The 18,149-nt window shown below is 41.4% G+C and overlaps 1 protein-coding gene across 1 annotated transcript in view; it reads left to right on the top strand.

Annotated features, from left to right (window-relative positions):
* Positions 1-7,860: 7,860 nt before the first annotated feature.
* LOC117516645 (glucose-6-phosphate exchanger SLC37A2-like) overlaps positions 7,861-18,149 on the top strand; it is a gene marked incomplete at its 3' end in the record, with an annotated part of 99,497 nt that continues 89,208 nt past the window's right edge. The window contains exon 1 of the mRNA XM_034177474.1: positions 7,861-8,233. Coding sequence (XP_034033365.1) covers positions 8,175-8,233 — 59 coding nt within the window. The remainder of the gene's footprint in view (positions 8,234-18,149) is intronic.

Below are 18,149 nucleotides of genomic sequence, written 5' to 3'. Positions count from 1 at the left end.
AGGGATTTTTTTTTACACATTTGTGGATCTGTTATGCATACAGGGTTTTTTACACATTTGTGGATCTGTTATACATTACAGGGTTTTTTTACACATTTGTGGATCTGTTATACATACAGTTTTTTTTTTACACATTTGTGGATCTGTTATACATACAGGGTTTTTTTTTTACACATTTGTGGATCTGTTATACATACAGGGTTTTTTTTTTTACACATTTTTGGATCTGTTATACATACAGGTTTTTTTTTTTACACATTTGTGGATCTGTTATACATACAGGTTTTTTTTTTTACACATTTGTGGATCTGTTATACATACAGGGTTTTTTTTAACACATTTGTGGATCTGTTATACATACAGGTTTTTTTTTTTTTTTACACATTTGTGGATCTGTTATACATACAGGGTTTTTTTTTACACATTTGTGGATCTGTTATACATACAGGGTTTTTTTTTTAACACATTTGTGGATCTGTTATACATACAGGGTTTTTTTTACACATTTGTGGATCTGTTATACATACAGGGTTTTTTTTTACACATTTGTGGATCTGTTATACATACAGGGTTTTTTTTTAACACATTTGTGGATCTGTTATACATACAGGTTTTTTTTAAACACATTTGTGGATCTGTTATACATACAGGGTTTTTTAACACATTTGTGGATCTGTTATACATACAGGTTTTTTAAACACATTTGTGGATCTGTTATACATACAGGTTTTTTTTTACACATTTGTGGATCTTTTATACATACAGGGATTTTTTTTACACATTTGTGGATCTGTTATGCATACAGGGTTTCTTACACATTTGTGGATCTGTTATACATTACAGGGTTTTTTACACATTTGTGGATCTGTTATACATACAGGTTTTTTTTTACACATTTGTGGATCTGTTATACATACAGGGTTTTTTTTACACATTTGTGGATCTGTTATACATACAGGGTTTTTTTTTTTACACATTTTTGGATCTGTTATACATACAGTTTTTTTTTTTTTTACACATTTGTGGATCTGTTATACATACAGGGTTTTTTTTTACACATTTGTGGATCTGTTATACATACAGGGGTTTTTTATTAACACATTTGTGGATCTGTTATACATACAGGTTTTTTTTTACACATTTGTGGATCTGTTATACATACAGGGTTTTTTTTTTTACACATTTGTGGATCTGTTATATATACAGGGTTTTTTTTTAGACATTTGTGGATCTGTTATACATACAGGGTTTGTTTTACACATTTGTGGATCTGTTATACATACAGGTTTTTTTTTTGCAGTCTTCTGCTGGGACTGGTTGGGGCTGAGGGAGAGAACCAGGAAAAAGACATGCTGTGGAGGGGAGCAGAGATCAATCACTAATGATTAAATGCAGAGTGGTGCATACAGAGCAAAAAGAGAAAGAAACACTCAGTGCATCATGGGAACCCCCCAGCAGTCTAAGTCTATAGCAGCATAACTAAGGGATGGTTCAGTGTCACCTGATCCAGCCCTAACTATAAGCTTTAGCAAAAAGGAAAGTTTTAAGCCTAATCTTAAAAGTAGAGAGGGTGTCTGTCTCCCTGATCTGAATTGGGAGCTGGTTCCACAGGAGAGGAGCCTGAAAGCTGAAGGCTCTGCCTCCCATTCTACTCTTACAAACCCTAGGAACTACAAGTAAGCCTGCAGTCTGAGAGCGAAGCGCTCTATTGGGGTGATATGGTACTACGAGGTCCCTAAGATCAATCAATCAATCAATCAATTTTTTTTTATATAGCGCCAAATCACAACAAACAGTTGCCCCAAGGCGCTTTATATTGTAAGGCAAGGCCATACAATAATTATGTAAAACCCCAACGGTCAAAACGACCCCCTGTGAGCAAGCACTTGGCTACAGTGGGAAGGAAAAACTCCCTTTTAACAGGAAGAAACCTCCAGCCGAACCAGGCTCAGGGAGGGGCAGTCTTCTGCTGGGACTGGTTGGGGCTGAGGGAGAGAACCAGGAAAAAGACATGCTGTGGAGGGGAGCAGAGATCGATCACTAATGATTAAATGCAGAGTGGTGCATAAAGAGCAAAAAGAGAAAGAAACAGTGCATCATGGGAACCCCCCAGCAGTCTACGTCTATAGCAGCATAACTAAGGGATGGTTCAGGGTCACCTGATCCAGCCCTAACTATAAGCTTTAGCAAAAAGGAAAGTTTTAAGCCTAATCTTAAAAGTAGAGAGGGTGTCTGTCTCCCTGATCTGAATTGGGAGCTGGTTCCACAGGAGAGGAGCCTGAAAGCTGAAGGCTCTGCCTCCCATTCTACTCTTACAAACCCTAGGAACTACAAGTAAGCCTGCAGTCTGAGAGCGAAGCGCTCTATTGGGGTGATATGGTACTACGAGGTCCCTAAGATAAGATGGGACCTGATTATTCAAAACCTTATAAGTAAGAAGAAGAATTTTAAATTCTATTCTAGAATTAACAGGAAGCCAATGAAGAGAGGCCAATATGGGTGAGATATGCTCTCTCCTTCTAGTCCCCGTCAGTACTCTAGCTGCAGCATTTTGAATTAACTGAAGGCTTTGTAGGGAACTTTTAGGACAACCTGATAATAATGAATTACAATAGTCCAGCCTAGAGGAAATAAATGCATGAATTAGTTTTTCAGCATCACTCTGAGACAAGACCTTTCTGATTTTAGAGATATTGCGTAAATGCAAAAAAGCAGTCCTACATATTTGTTTAATATGCGCTTTGAATGACATATCCTGATCAAAAATGACTCCAAGATTTCTCACAGTATTACTAGAGGTCAGGGTAATGCCATCCAGAGTAAGGATCTGGTTAGACACCATGTTTCTAAGATTTGTGGGGCCAAGTACAATAACTTCAGTTTTATCTGAGTTTAAAAGCAGGAAATTAGAGGTCATCCATGTCTTTATGTCTGTAAGACAATCCTGCAGTTTAGCTAATTGGTGTGTGTCCTCTGGCTTCACGGATAGATAAAGCTGGGTATCATATGCGTAACAATGAAAATTTAAGCAATACCGTCTAATAATACTGCCTAAGGGAAGCATATATAAAGTGAATAAAATTGGTCCTAGCACAGAACCTTGTGGAACTCCATAATTAACTTTAGTCTGTGAAGAAGATTCCCCATTTACATGAACAAATTGTAATCTATTAGACAAATATGATTCAAACCACCGCAGCGCAGTGCCTTTAATACCTATGGCATGCTCTAATCTCTGTAATAAAATTTTATGGTCAACAGCATCAAAAGCAGGACTGAGGTCTAACAGAACAAGCACAGAGATGAGTCCACTGTCCGAGGCCATAAGAAGATCATTTGTAACCTTCACTAATGCTGTTTCTGTACTATGATGAATTCTAAAACCTGACTGAAACTCTTCAAATAGACCATTCCTCTGCAGATGATCAGTTAGCTGTTTTACAACTACCCTTTCAAGAATTTTTGAGAGAAAAGGAAGGTTGGAGATTGGCCTATAATTAGCTAAGATAGCTGGGTCAAGTGATGGCTTTTTAAGTAATGGTTTAATTACTGCCACCTTAAAAGCCTGTGGTACATAGCCAACTAACAAAGATAGATTGATCATATTTAAGATCGAAGCATTAAATAATGGTAGGGCTTCCTTGAGCAGCCTGGTAGGAATGGGGTCTAATAAACATGTTGATGGTTTGGATGAAGTAACTAATGAAAATAACTCAGACAGAACAATCGGAGAGAAAGAGTCTAACCAAATACCGGCATCACTGAAAGCAGCCAAAGATAACGATACGTCTTTGGGATGGTTATGAGTAATTTTTTCTCTAATAGTTAAAATTTTGTTAGCAAAGAAAGTCATGAAGTCATTACTAGTTAAAGTTAATGGAATACTCAGCTCAATAGAGCTCTGACTCTTTGTCAGCCTGGCTACAGTGCTGAAAAGAAACCTGGGGTTGTTCTTATTTTCTTCAATTAGTGATGAGTAGAAAGATGTCCTAGCTTTACGGAGGGCTTTTTTATAGAGCAACAGACTCTTTTTCCAGGCTAAGTGAAGATCTTCTAAATTAGTGAGACGCCATTTCCTCTCCAACTTACGGGTTATCTGCTTTAAGCTACGAGTTTGTGAGTTATACCATGGAGTCAGACACTTCTGATTTAAAGCTCTCTTTTTCAGAGGAGCTACAGCATCCAAAGTTGTCTTCAATGAGGATGTAAAACTATTGACGAGATACTCTATCTCACTTACAGAGTTTAGGTAGCTACTCTGCACTGTGTTGGTATATGGCATTAGAGAACATAAAGAAGGAATCATATCCTTAAACCTAGTTACAGTGCTTTCTGAAAGACTTCTAGTGTAATGAAACTTATTCCCCACTGCTGGGTAGTCCATCAGAGTAAATGTAAATGTTATTAAGAAATGATCAGACAGAAGGGAGTTTTCAGGGAATACTGTTAAGTCTTCTATTTCCATACCATAAGTCAGAACAAGATCTAAGATATGATTAAAGTGGTGGGTGGACTCATTTACATTTTGAGCAAAGCCAATAGAGTCTAATAATAGATTAAATGCAGTGTTGAGGCTGTCATTCTCAGCATCTGTGTGGATGTTAAAATCGCCCACTATAATTATCTTATCTGAGCTAAGCACTAAGTCAGACAAAAGGTCTGAAAATTCACAGAGAAACTCACAGTAACGACCAGGTGGATGATAGATAATAACAAATAAAACTGTTTTTTTGGGACTTCCAATTTGGATAGACAAGACTAAGAGACAAGCTTTCAAATGAATTAAAGCTCTGTCTGGGTTTTTGATTAATTAATAAGCTGGAATGGAAGATTGCTGCTAATCCTCCGCCCCGGCCCATGCTACGAGCATTCTGACAGTTAGTGTGACTCGGGGGTGTTGACTCATTTAAACTAACATATTCATCCTGCTGTAACCAGGTTTCTGTTAGGCAGAATAAATCAATATGTTGATCAATTATTATATCATTTACCAACAGGGACTTAGAAGAGAGAGACCTAATGTTTAATAGACCACATTTAACTGTTTTAGTCTGTGGTGCAGTTGAAGGTGCTATATTATTTTTTCTTTTTGAATTTTTATGCTTAAATAGATTTTTGCTGGTTATTGGTGGTCTGGGAGCAGGCACCGTCTCTACGGGGATGGGGTAATGAGGGGATGGCAGGGGGAGAGAAGCTGCAGAGAGGTGTGTAACACTACAACTCTGCTTCCTGGTCCCAACCCTGGATAGTCACGGTTTGGAGGATTTAAGAAAATTGGCCAGATTTCTAGAAATGAGAGCTGCTCCATCTAAAGTGGGATGGATGCCGTCTCTCCTAACAAGACCAGGTTTTCCCCAGAAGCTTTGCCAATTATCTATGAAGCCCACCTCATTTTTTGGACACCACTCAGACAGCCAGCAATTCAAGGAGAACATGCGGCTAAACATGTCACTCCCGGTCTGATTGGGGAGGGGCCCAGAGAAAACTACAGAGTCCGACATTGTTTTTGCAAAGTTACACACCGATTTAATGTTAATTTTAGTGACCTCCGATTGGCGTAACCGGGTGTCATTACTGCCGACGTGAATTACAATCTTACCAAATTTACGCTTAGCCTTAGCCAGCAGTTTCAAATTTCCTTCAATGTCGCCTGCTCTGGCCCCCGGAAGACAATTGACTATGGTTGCTGGTGTCGCTAACTTCACATTTCTCAAAACAGAGTCGCCAATAACCAGAGTTTGATCCTCGGCGGGTGTGTCGTCGAGTGGGGAAAAACGGTTAGAGATGTGAACGGTTTGACGGTGTACATGGGGCTTCTGTTTAGGGCTACGCTTCTTCCTCACAGTCACCCAGTCGGCCTGCTTTCCCGGCTGCTCGGGATCTGCCAGGGGGGAACTAGCGGCGGCTAAGCTACCTTGGTCCGCACCGACTACAGGGGCCTGGCTAGCTGTAGAATTTTCCACGGTGCGGAGCCGAGTCTCCAATTCGCCCAGCCTGGCCTCCAAAGCTATGAATAAGCTACACTTATTACAAGTACCGTTACTGCTAAAGGAGGCCGAGGAATAACTAAACATTTCACACCCAGAGCAGAAAAGTGCGGGAGAGACAGAAGAAGCCGCCATGCTAAATCGGCTAAGAGCTAGTAGCTACGCTAAGCTAGCGGATTCCTAAAAACACGCAAAGTGAATAATGTGTAAATAATTTAGAGGTGATTCAGCAGAAGGAGTGCTTTAGTTAAGGCACGTAAAGATTACACTGGGAAACAAATCGTAATCTAGATAACTAGATCAATCTAACTGCGCAGATTAAACAGCTAACAGATACAGAAAAACACCGCTGTGCTCCGGAACAGGAAGTGATACAATACCGCAGTGAGAGCCAACCACCAGTAGAGGCAAGCTCATGAAACAAACTCAAGATAAGATGGGACCTGATTATTCAAAACCTTATAAGTAAGACGAAGAATTTTAAATTCTTTTCTAGAATTAACAGGAAGCCAATGAAGAGAGGCCAATATGGGTGAGATATGCTCTCTCCTTCTAGTTCCTGTCAGTACTCTAGCTGCAGCATTTTGAATTAACTGAAGGCTTTTCAGGGAACTTTTAGGACAACCTGATAATAATGAATTACAATAGTCCAGCCTAGAGGAAATAAATGCATGAATTAGTTTTTCAGCATCACTCTGAGACAAGACCTTTCTGATTTTAGAGATATTGCGTAAATGCAAAAAAGCAGTCCTACATATTTGTTTAATATGCGCTTTGAATGACATATCCTGATCAAAAATGACTCCAAGATTTCTCACAGTATTACTAGAGGTCAGGGTAATGCCATCCAGAGTAAGGATCTGGTTAGACACCATGTTTCTAAGATTTGTGGGGCCAAGTACAATAACTTCAGTTTTATCTGAGTTTAAAAGCAGGAAATTAGAGGTCATCCATGTCTTTATGTCTGTAAGACAATCCTGCAGTTTAGCTAATTGGTGTGTGTCCTCTGGCTTCATGGATAGATAAAGCTGGGTATCATCTGCGTAACAATGAAAATTTAAGCAATGCCGTCTAATAATACTGCCTAAGGGAAGCATGTATAAAGTGAATAAAATTGGTCCTAGCACAGAACCTTGTGGAACTCCATAATTAACTTTAGTCTGTGAAGAAGATTCCCCATTTACATGAACAAATTGTTATCTATTAGATAAATATGATTCAAACCACCGCAGCGCAGTGCCTTTAATACCTATGGCATGCTCTAATCTCTGTAATAAAATTTTATGGTCAACAGTATCAAAAGCAGCACTGAGGTCTAACAGAACAAGCACAGAGATGAGTCCACTGTCTGAGGCCATAAGAAGATCATTTGTAACCTTCACTAATGCTGTTTCTGTACTATGATGAATTCTAAAACCTGACTGAAACTCTTCAAAATAAAACTGGTTTTTGGGACTTCCAATTTGGATGGACAAGACTAAGAGTCAAGCTTTCAAATGAATTAAAGCTCTGTCTGGGTTTTTGATTAATTAATAAGCTGGAATGGAATACATCAAACAAGAAAACAAAAAAATGCACTTTGCCTCTTGGAACGTCACACACGTGCACATCGTTTAGTGACCTGTTAAAGTCGTGGACAGAAACTGAGGGCACAGTTTGCAGAAACCTGTGACGTTTCTAAACTGTCTCTTTGGTTTGTTTACAGCTGTAGTTCCCACATTCGCCACCAGGGCGTCGCTTCCTTATTTATGATAAGATGCTTTAATCTTCTTTTTAATTAAGAATGGAGCAGCTTAAGCACACGGGCTGACCACAGACAGGAAGTGTGTGGTTTTTGTTTTTTGAGGAAGCAGGTCATATGTCTGTGATGTGTTCTATCCCTTTAAGGCTCGGCGGCGGATCACGTGTGAGTCTCGGGTGGAAAAACCTGTGGAATAACGCGCTAACAACACCGGGACTGCGCCGGGCTTCGTCTATAAATCAGGGACCATGGACCACATGGACCATTTTCTGCGCTTTGTGTCGCAGCAGGAGGCCGCGGGGCTCCGCTTTCACACCATCACTCTGTCCGCTTAACGGCCGCCAGGCTGCCGTTAAAAACCCGCCGTTTTTTATCGGTTACTAACTGCTGTGCGCCCGGACATGTGTCCACAGCCACTTTGAGCTTTGATCCGGTTTTTGTCCGACATGAAGTCTCCTGTAGCTCCCGGGATTCGACTGATGACCTCCTTCTCCAGGGACAGCTGGTCAGTGTTCACACCGGAGACCGACAGCACCGGGACTACACACACACACACACACACACACACACACACACACACACACACACACACACACACACACACACACACACACACACACACAGAGACAGATAAATAATAATAATAATCGTAATAATGATTATAATAAAGCATGTTGCGGCTCCAGGTCCCGGTTTAGTACCGGCCTGTTCATTATTCAGACAGTAATTCACGATGAAGCAGTTCTGGTTGTATTATGGACAAAAAATGTTTTTAACATGGAAATAAACATGCCCTGTTAAATTCTACCTTAAAAAACAAACAAACAAAAAACCCCAAAATAAAACAATGATTTGGAAACCAAAAATACAACGACAGAATATGGAAACCGTAAACAGACATATAATCATTTATTAGGTTTGTACTTTGAATGAAATCTGTCAGCTCACTCTGTCACAACTTTAGTTTAAAAAAATGCTGCAAAAACAATTATGAAAAGAACGGACATCAAAAAACAACTAGAAATAAAAGAATGAATTTAAAAAAATAGTCAAGATGACAAGTGACTGCTGTACAAATAATATTTCAAAAATTCTGATTTTCTGCACTGAATAACTGTGCACATGTAAGCAGTAACAGCTTTTACATGGGCAAGTGCATCATTAAATACAGTGAAATTGAGGGGTGGGAGGGGTGAAATGGAGGTTGGTGGGCATGGGGCAAGGGCACCAAAATACACTTGCCCATGTAAAAGCTATTACTACTTAAGTGTGGACAGTTATTCAGTGCAGAAAATCAGAATTTTTGAAATATTATTTGTACAGTAGTCACTTGTCATCTTGACTATTTTTTTTAAATTTTTAAATTGTTTTTGTCATTCTTTTATTTCTAGTTGTTTTTTGATGTGTAATTGTCAGTTTTTGCAGCACTTTTTTTTAAACTAAAGTTGTGACTAGAGTGAGCTGACAGATTTCATTCAAAGTACAAACCTAATAAATGATTATATGTCTGTTTACACTTTCCACATTGTCATTGTATTTTTGGTTTTAGCATCAAAACCACATCATTGTTTTATTTTGTTTTGTTTTGTTTTTAAAGGGTAGAATTTAACAGGGCATGTTTATTTCCATGTTAAAAACATTCTTTGTCCATAATACAGCCATCATCAATTGTCTTTTTCCTGGTTCTCTCCCTCAGCCCCAACCAGTCCCAGCAGAAGACTGCCCCTCCCTGAGCCTGGTTCTGCTGGAGGTTTCTTCCTGTTAAAAGGGAGTTTTTCCTTCCCACTGTAGCCAAGTGCTTGCTCACAGGGGGTCGTTTTGACCGTTGGGGTTTTACATAATTATTGTATGGCCTTGCCTTACAATATAAAGCGCCTTGGGGCAACTGTTTGTTGTGATTTGGCGCTATATAAAAAAAAAATTGATTGATTGATTGATAATGAACTACCGCCGGTCACTTTAGTCCACTTCCCCAAAGTGTTGGCAGAAGTACAAGCAAGTTATTAGCAGAAAGAGGATAATTATTATTAATGCAAACAAAGCTGACATATGAATTATTGGACAGTTTCACTGAAGTGAAAGTTAATTATTCTGCTGTATTCATTTAATTTGAAGCCAGCAGGAAGAAGAAGCTGGTTGGTTGTGTTCGGTGCCCGGTCCTGGGTCCCAAACCACAACAGGGTTTTCCAACCAGGTCTCTACTTTTCCTCATAAACTATGGTTTATAATGTATGTAGTGATGAATTACTTTCTTCTTACATATTACAAATAGTAAGTCAATGATATTGATATGTCACAGAGGACATGACAAGTGAAACTCACTGTGTCATTTAGGTCCTTCAGACTTTTTTTGAGTACTATGGGTACAGACCCGTATCTACAGAGACCGTTCTAAAGATACGGAGCAATAGAAGTCATTATATACCCATAAACAAGTCAGCTGGTGTGAAGATGGTAAAAGTCCGACTGTAGAAAGCCTTACTTTAAACAGGTCAAGATGTCCAGTTATTAGTGTTGTTTGATCACACTCATGACACGCCTGCGCGGGCAGCCAGGGTTAGGGGAAGTCTCTTGGCCGTAATTCTCCTCGGTCCGTACCTTTAGCAGACCCGCAGAACATACGGATGTACATATCCTTAGCCACTTCGTTTGAGTAAATGCTTGGGTGGAGCATGAGCATGTCTAAAACCTTTCAGCTTCTGGGGGCTTTATGTTAGAAAAAAGAAATAAGATGATAAATCAAACCTTCACTGTGCCTTGTGATAGAATCACTCCAATGATGGTCCAAGATGGCGGCTGCATTTCTTGCGCCTCAGCAACCAAATGCAGCGTCTACTCCTCTTTGTAACGTCTATGTTCATCTGCCATCGATTTCTGGCTTTTTACAGCTTTTTACAACAACGGCTTGTGGCTTTTTCCCCACTGGGGAGATTTTTTGGTGCCATTTCCGGTTTGTGCCTTCATGTACCATAGAGTGAGCCTCGCGCCCCAAAATATCTTATTTTTTTCAAAGTAGTAGAGGCCTCGGTGAACCCCATCCTGACCAGGTCACCTAATCAAAAGTCTATAACTGTAAATATACTTCATGAGCACAATCTCTAAAGCCCCTTTTACACCGGGGCTGAACTTCCTGTAGCGTCATGATGACGCAGGAATGTCTGCGTCAGGTGCAGCAGGAGGCAGAGAGGAGGTGAGAACCAGCCTGCAGGTTCTCTGCACAGAGGAATCAGACTGTGCACTCTGACTTAAATTCTCATTTATATTTGTGCTGAGCTACAGGTCTGCGCTCTGAGTTCTGTTATAGTTTATCTTTCCTACTTTGACCGCGAGATGCGCGTGCGCATGCGCACGAACGAACCGTCTGTGAGTGGAGATGTCTGGAGTTATACTTGATGTGGACATGTCCTGTCAATCAGTCTGTGAGCAGGACTTGTGAGAGAAAACCGAGGCTGCAGCCAGCAGCGTTTTTTTTTTCTGTGCCCTTAGTTTTTACTGCATTGTGTACATGGCGTCGTCATGACGACACACGACGCAACTCAAAGCAGGCCAAAGTAGGTGTTGTATCGTGTTATCCGATTGGTCGTTATCAATAGAAGGCATCACTCAATTGGCTAGCAGTACGCTGCACGTGAGGTGTACTCGACTCCCCCAGCGGTCAACTCGACTCCCCCACCAGTCAACTCGACTCCCCCACCTGTCAACTTGACTCCCCCACCGGTCAACTCAACTCCCCCACCGGTCAACTCGACTTCACCACCGGTCAACTTGACTTCACCAGCGGTCAACTCAACTCCCCCACCGGTCAACTCGACTTCACCACCGGTCAACTCGACTTCACCACCGGTCAACTCGACTTCACCAGCGGTCAACTCAACTCCCCCACCGGTCAACTCGACTTCACCACCGGTCAACTCGACTTCACCACCAGTCAACTCGACTCCCCCACCTGTCAACTTGACTCCCCCACCGGTCAACTCAACTCCCCCACCGGTCAACTCGACTTCACCACCGGTCAACTTGACTTCACCAGCGGTCAACTCAACTCCCCCACCGGTCAACTCGACTTCACCACCGGTCAACTTGACTTCACCACCGGTCAACTTGACTTCACCAGCGGTCAACTCGACTTCATCACTGGTCAACTCGACTTCACCACCGGTCAACTTGACTTCACCAGCGGTCAACTCAACTCCCCCACCGGTCAACTCGACTTCACCACCGGTCAACTTGACTTCACCAGCGGTCAACTCGACTTCATCACTGGTCAACTCGACTTCACCACCGGTCAACTCGACTTCACCACCGGTCAACTTGACTTCACCAGCGGTCAACTCAACTCCCCCACCGGTCAACTCGACTTCACCACCGGTCAACTTGACTTCACCAGCGGTCAACTCGACTTCATCACTGGTCAACTCGACTTCACCACCGGTCAACTTGACTTCACCAGCGGTCAACTCAACTCCCCCACCGGTCAACTCGACTTTACCACCGGTCAACTTGACTTCACCACCGGTCAACTCAACTCCCCCACCGGTCAACTTGACTTCACCACCGGTCAACTCGACTTCACCACCGGTCAACTTGACTTCACCAGCGGTCAACTCAACTCCCCCACCGGTCAACTCGACTTCACCACCGGTCAACTTGACTTCACCAGCGGTCAACTCGACTTCATCACTGGTCAACTCGACTTCACCACCGGTCAACTTGACTTCACCAGCGGTCAACTCAACTCCCCCACCGGTCAACTCGACTTCACCACCGGTCAACTCAACTCCCCCACCGGTCAACTCGACTTCACCACCGGTCAACTTGACTTCACCACCGGTCAACTCAACTCCCCCACCGGTCAACTCGACTTCACCACCGGTCAACTCGACTTCACCACCGGTCAACTTGACTTCACCAGCGGTCAACTCGACTTCATCACTGGTCAACTCGACTTCACCACCGGTCAACTTGACTTCACCAGCGGTCAACTCAACTCCCCCACCGGTCAACTCGACTTCACCACCGGTCAACTTGACTTCACCAGCGGTCAACTCAACTCCCCCACCGGTCAACTCGACTTTACCACCGGTCAACTTGACTTCACCACCGGTCAACTCAACTCCCCCACCGGTCAACTTGACTTCACCACCGGTCAACTCGACTTCACCACCGGTCAACTTGACTTCACCAGCGGTCAACTCAACTCCCCCACCGGTCAACTCGACTTCACCACCGGTCAACTTGACTTCACCAGCGGTCAACTCGACTTCATCACTGGTCAACTCGACTTCACCACCGGTCAACTTGACTTCACCAGCGGTCAACTCAACTCCCCCACCGGTCAACTCGACTTCACCACCGGTCAACTCAACTCCCCCACCGGTCAACTCGACTTCACCACCGGTCAACTTGACTTCACCACCGGTCAACTCAACTCCCCCACCGGTCAACTCGACTTCACCACCGGTCAACTCGACTTCACCACCGGTCAACTTGACTTCACCAGCGGTCAACTCGACTTCATCACTGGTCAACTCGACTTCACCACCGGTCAACTTGACTTCACCAGCGGTCAACTCAACTCCCCCACCGGTCAACTCGACTTCACCACCGGTCAACTTGACTTCACCACCGGTCAACTCGACTTCACCACCGGTCAACTTGACTTCACCAGCGGTCAACTCAACTCCCCCACCGGTCAACTCGACTTCACCACCGGTCAACTCGACTTCACCACCGGTCAACTTGACTTCACCAGCGGTCAACTCAACTCCCCCACCGGTCAACTCGACTTCATCACTGGTCAACTCGACTTCACCACCGGTCAACTTGACTTCACCAGCGGTCAACTCAACTCCCCCACCGGTCAACTCGACTTCACCACCGGTCAACTCGACTTCACCACCGGTCAACTTGACTTCACCAGCGGTCAACTCAACTCCCCCACCGGTCAACTCGACTTCACCAGCGGTCAACTCGACTTCATCACTGGTCAACTCGACTTCACCACCGGTCAACTTGACTTCACCAGCGGTCAACTCGACTTCATCACCGGTCAACTCGGCATGCGGTACAGCTCAGAAAGTGGCGAATGGGCCAATCAGAAGCTGGCAAAATGACGTACCATATAATTATTATTAATATGAGCAGACCTCTAAGGTGTTGGGGGGGGGGTGTGTGCTTTCCCACCGCTCGTCCGCGTGGGTCCGCCCCTGCACCCGAGGCGTGCACAGTCTGCATGCAAGCTGCAGAACAGACAAGAAGAGAAAGCGGGTTCGCTGGCTTTTTCTAAAATCTCCCTTATGTGATGGAATCAAACAGCAGACAGACGCACTAAAAGAGACGTATTGATTATTGAAAGTGAAGCTGTGTTTTTGAAATAAAAAATCACCTCTCAGATGAAGCCAGGGGATTTGAGCACTTCTTTAGTCAATCAATAAAACCACGCCTTTATCGGGCTGATCCTTATCGGATTTGATCAGAGTTTAAATCTGTGGGTCACCAGGGGACTGATCAATGTGGCCTGTGAGGAAATCAAGGCAGAACAAGCTGCACTCCACAGACCCACGAGGCTACGTTCACGCCGTGCACGTACGCTTCCCTCCACTCACTGGGATTTACTACAAACACATCAAAATCAAGTTATCACTTTAAAATCAAGTCACATGACAAAAAAATGGCATGTCAGCTGTGCAAATAATTCACCTGCATGCTGATCCGTGGGAGTCGGCCTGTATGGATCAGCCATGATCCATCAGTCGTTTTTGAATCCACGGTGTCCACCTTTATTGTCGGCACCCGCCAATGCTTACGGAACACCGTGCACATAATAGATTTTAAAACATGTAAATTGCTTTTAGCTTGTCTTCAAATACAATCTCTCATAATATTAATGACAAAATAATAATAATAATAATAATAATAACAGTGGTGGGCACAGTTCCACTAATCCACTAATTATCAAAAATAATTATCATTTTAGCTTTTCAGATAACTTTGAAAACCATCAGCGGACCAATTATCTTCCGATAAATTTTGGTCCGACAATTTTTAGATCGCTAACATATTTTTGCATGCATAGTGAATAAAGCTTTAACAGTTAAAAACATTTGTGAAGTTGGATATCAGTGATTTTAATGCTTATCTGATAAATGTTTTGTAGCAGATGTACAGTTCTGTTCTCTATAAACAGAGGAGAGCTGGTTTTAAGAAAAACTGCTCTATCCTCTGGAGTCGGAAAAGAACTAGTCACAGAAGACAGTGAGAGGAGGAGAAACAAAAGGTCATTTCTCTTGAGACCATACTAACTTGCTGACAGTATCACCTGTCATCCAGAGGCATGCAGTTTAAACTTATGTTTAAAATTTTAACCAAACTAATTTTGGACATGCTATTTAAATTAACATCACATCTGAAGTTTTATAAAGTGAAAATATCACCTATATGTTTTAAAGTATTGTACTAATTTTGAAGGTTTTAGTGTGTACATTCCTGTCTCAGCAGTGCATTATGGGTAAAAGTTCACGACCGGAGAAATGCATTTGAGATGCTCTGATCAGGTTCCACACAGACAACAGCACTAAAACTCATGAATATATTCTCTGGGTTTATAGACGTTGTTATTGTGTTTGTTTTATGTAAAAATGCCAGAAGAAGCTCAGGTTGCTTCTCCATTATTTTCAATTGGAATCATTGCAATCGATTCCTGTTTGCTATTTAGAGTCCTGCTTATTGTCCTTTACAACACTGTTTGTCCTCTTTGTTCCAGAGTAATATATATATATATATATATATATATATATGTCTGAAATTCAGTTTGCATTTATTAAATTCCACGTAGGTTAAATGTAGCAGACACAGATTATTTATTTGGAATATTTGTTTTGGCAACTTTTCACAGTCTCTACTGCCATCTACTGGCCAGTCGTGTTCATGGCAGTATTCGCCCTAAGTATTGAGATATCCCATAATCCTTTGCATGCCAGAGAGTTGTTGCAGTCTCTTGCTGCAGCTGTGATGCAAAGAAATAAAAATGTATATTTTGGTTGTATAATGTTAATTTACAATTGTTGTCATGGATTCTCTCTGTGCTGTTTAAACTGCAGCAACTCTCTGGCACGCAAAGGATTATGGGTTAAGGACTGGGTGTCTGGGTGCCAGTAGATGTTCTATGCATTTTGACCACAGTTATATCCAGGGATGGGTCTCGAGAACCGGTTCTTTTCGGATATCGTTAAGAAATGATTTTATCCACCGATATCAGTAGCCTTTTTGCTTAACGATTCCCTCATCGGTCCTTCAGAGCGGCCATTGTTTATGAGGGTGTTTGGAAAATGATCATTTCTCTACGTTTCTGCAGCACAGCTCATCTTTGAAGCTTTGAAGCAATGAAGCAGTGATCCGACCTGTTGCTTCGTTGGTTCTTTGTTTTATTTTGCTGTATCTTAATTTAACCCTGCTAAAACCCTAAACAGCATATGTCTGTGAGTATTATTTACCTTTTTTATGTTAAAGCGACCTGTTATGGTCTTCTGAAACAGTTGATAGTTGTATTTTATAACTTAAAAACTGGACCGATGCAAACACGTTAGCATGTCTATGGCATTTTCAATGTTAAAGTTAGCATTAAGCTGTTTGGAACTCAGCATGTTTGTGTGCATTTGTTTTCTGTGTAATAATTAATGTCTCAACATTTGTTGTCCTTGAAGAGTCAAATGTATTAAAAATTGTAATAATTTTTAAATTTATTTTATTTATATATTCAATCAATCAATCAATCAATTTTATTTATATAGCGCCAAATCACAACAAACAGTTGCCCCAAGGCGCTTTATATTGTAAGGCAAGGCCATACAATAATTATGTAAAACCCCAACGGTCAAAACGACCCCCTGTGAGCAAGCACTTGGCTACAGTGGGAAGGAAAAACTCCCTTTTAACAGGAAGAAATTAATAATATTATTAATAATAATAATAGCAACAACAACAACAATAATATTGATAATAACTAATAATGCTACAATCCAATTTTAGAGAAAGAGACAAAATGAACCTGATGAAACAAAACACAACAGAAAAGATAAAACCAACTAACAATGAACATAAATAAATCAATATAGAAATAAATGTTTCCTGTGAACACCTAGTGACTCTTACACCTCTACTTCATCCCTGTTTTATTTAAGTTTAAGGACAATTTGTATATTTTCAGTTTGTTAATTTCTTCAGTGATTTCCTCCAGAACTATCTGCCAAACTGCCGCATCCTCGTAAGAGCAGAATCCTACTGGAATGAATTTGAATAAGGACAGTTGTTTTTTTTCTCACTAAATGGATGCTGCACTCACTGCAGTTTATTCATGTGAGTGGTGTTGGGGGGGTAATTTTGGGTTTCAGCTTTTTTGTTTTTCACCACTTTCATCCCTGAATATGTCAATGTTGAATCACTTTTGTGCAGATTAAAGTTACTAACTGGGGCTCCTGTCTTGTTGGGAGAAAGAAATGAGAATCGTCCTCCGTTCTGTTCACACAGCTCCAAACGCTGCACGGCTCTCTGCCGAGTCAAGTTGTAACGATAGAGTCCAGTCGGAATTAATAACTCAAAGCGAAACACTTTTAACATGTTTAAATCAAATGTCACCTCTTTCCAAACGTTGTAATACAAACAAACTGCAATCGATCAAAACGTTTTTTTCTCCCAAAATGAGACGTCCTGCGCTGACGTGCAGCAGCCGGCTGAGCTCAGCTCAGAGATACAGAGAGACATTCATGCCAAAATGTCTGAAAGAAAATGCTTTTGACAAAAGCTACAGATTTTACTTACGTCCAGAGATCAAGGATCCAGTGACCACTTTCATATTTATTTACTTTAGGACTCAATAAAATGTTGTTGACATAGAAAACATGTAAAGCCTACTTTTAATACACAGAAAATTCACAAGCGGTATCAATAACAAAATCAATAAGGAATCGCATTGATAAGCGGAATCGATCATGGCATTGATATCAATAAGATTTTATCAATACCCATCCCTAGTTATATCAGATGGTTGTCTAATCCCAACTTGACTTTTGGCTTTTGCAAATGGCTTTTTTTTTTTTTACATATGAATAAAATTACATATTTTATAAAAGCACATTTATATGTAAAAACAAACACACATGTCACACTAATGTGTTGGTTTTTACTTAGAAAGAATGAGTCAACCAGTCAGTGTTAGCAAAGGCTCATTTTACCCATAATCCCTTTGGCATCTTTGTGTGTTTGTTACAGAACTTCAGAATTGGAGTGCATTATTTAAAATTAAAAGATATGTGTTATATTTTAACTTTGTACAAATGACAGAATTGTTAATAATGTAGTTATTGTATCCGGATTAATTTGATTTATAAATCAGAACTATATGAGGTCTGTCCATAAAGTATAGG

Source organism: Thalassophryne amazonica, chromosome 9 (assembly GCF_902500255.1).
Source record: "Thalassophryne amazonica chromosome 9, fThaAma1.1, whole genome shotgun sequence".
In the NCBI taxonomy this organism is placed as follows: domain Eukaryota; kingdom Metazoa; phylum Chordata; class Actinopteri; order Batrachoidiformes; family Batrachoididae; genus Thalassophryne; species Thalassophryne amazonica.
The sequence above is the reverse complement of the archived record's forward strand: the minus strand, read 5'-3'. Positions and strand labels throughout refer to the sequence as shown.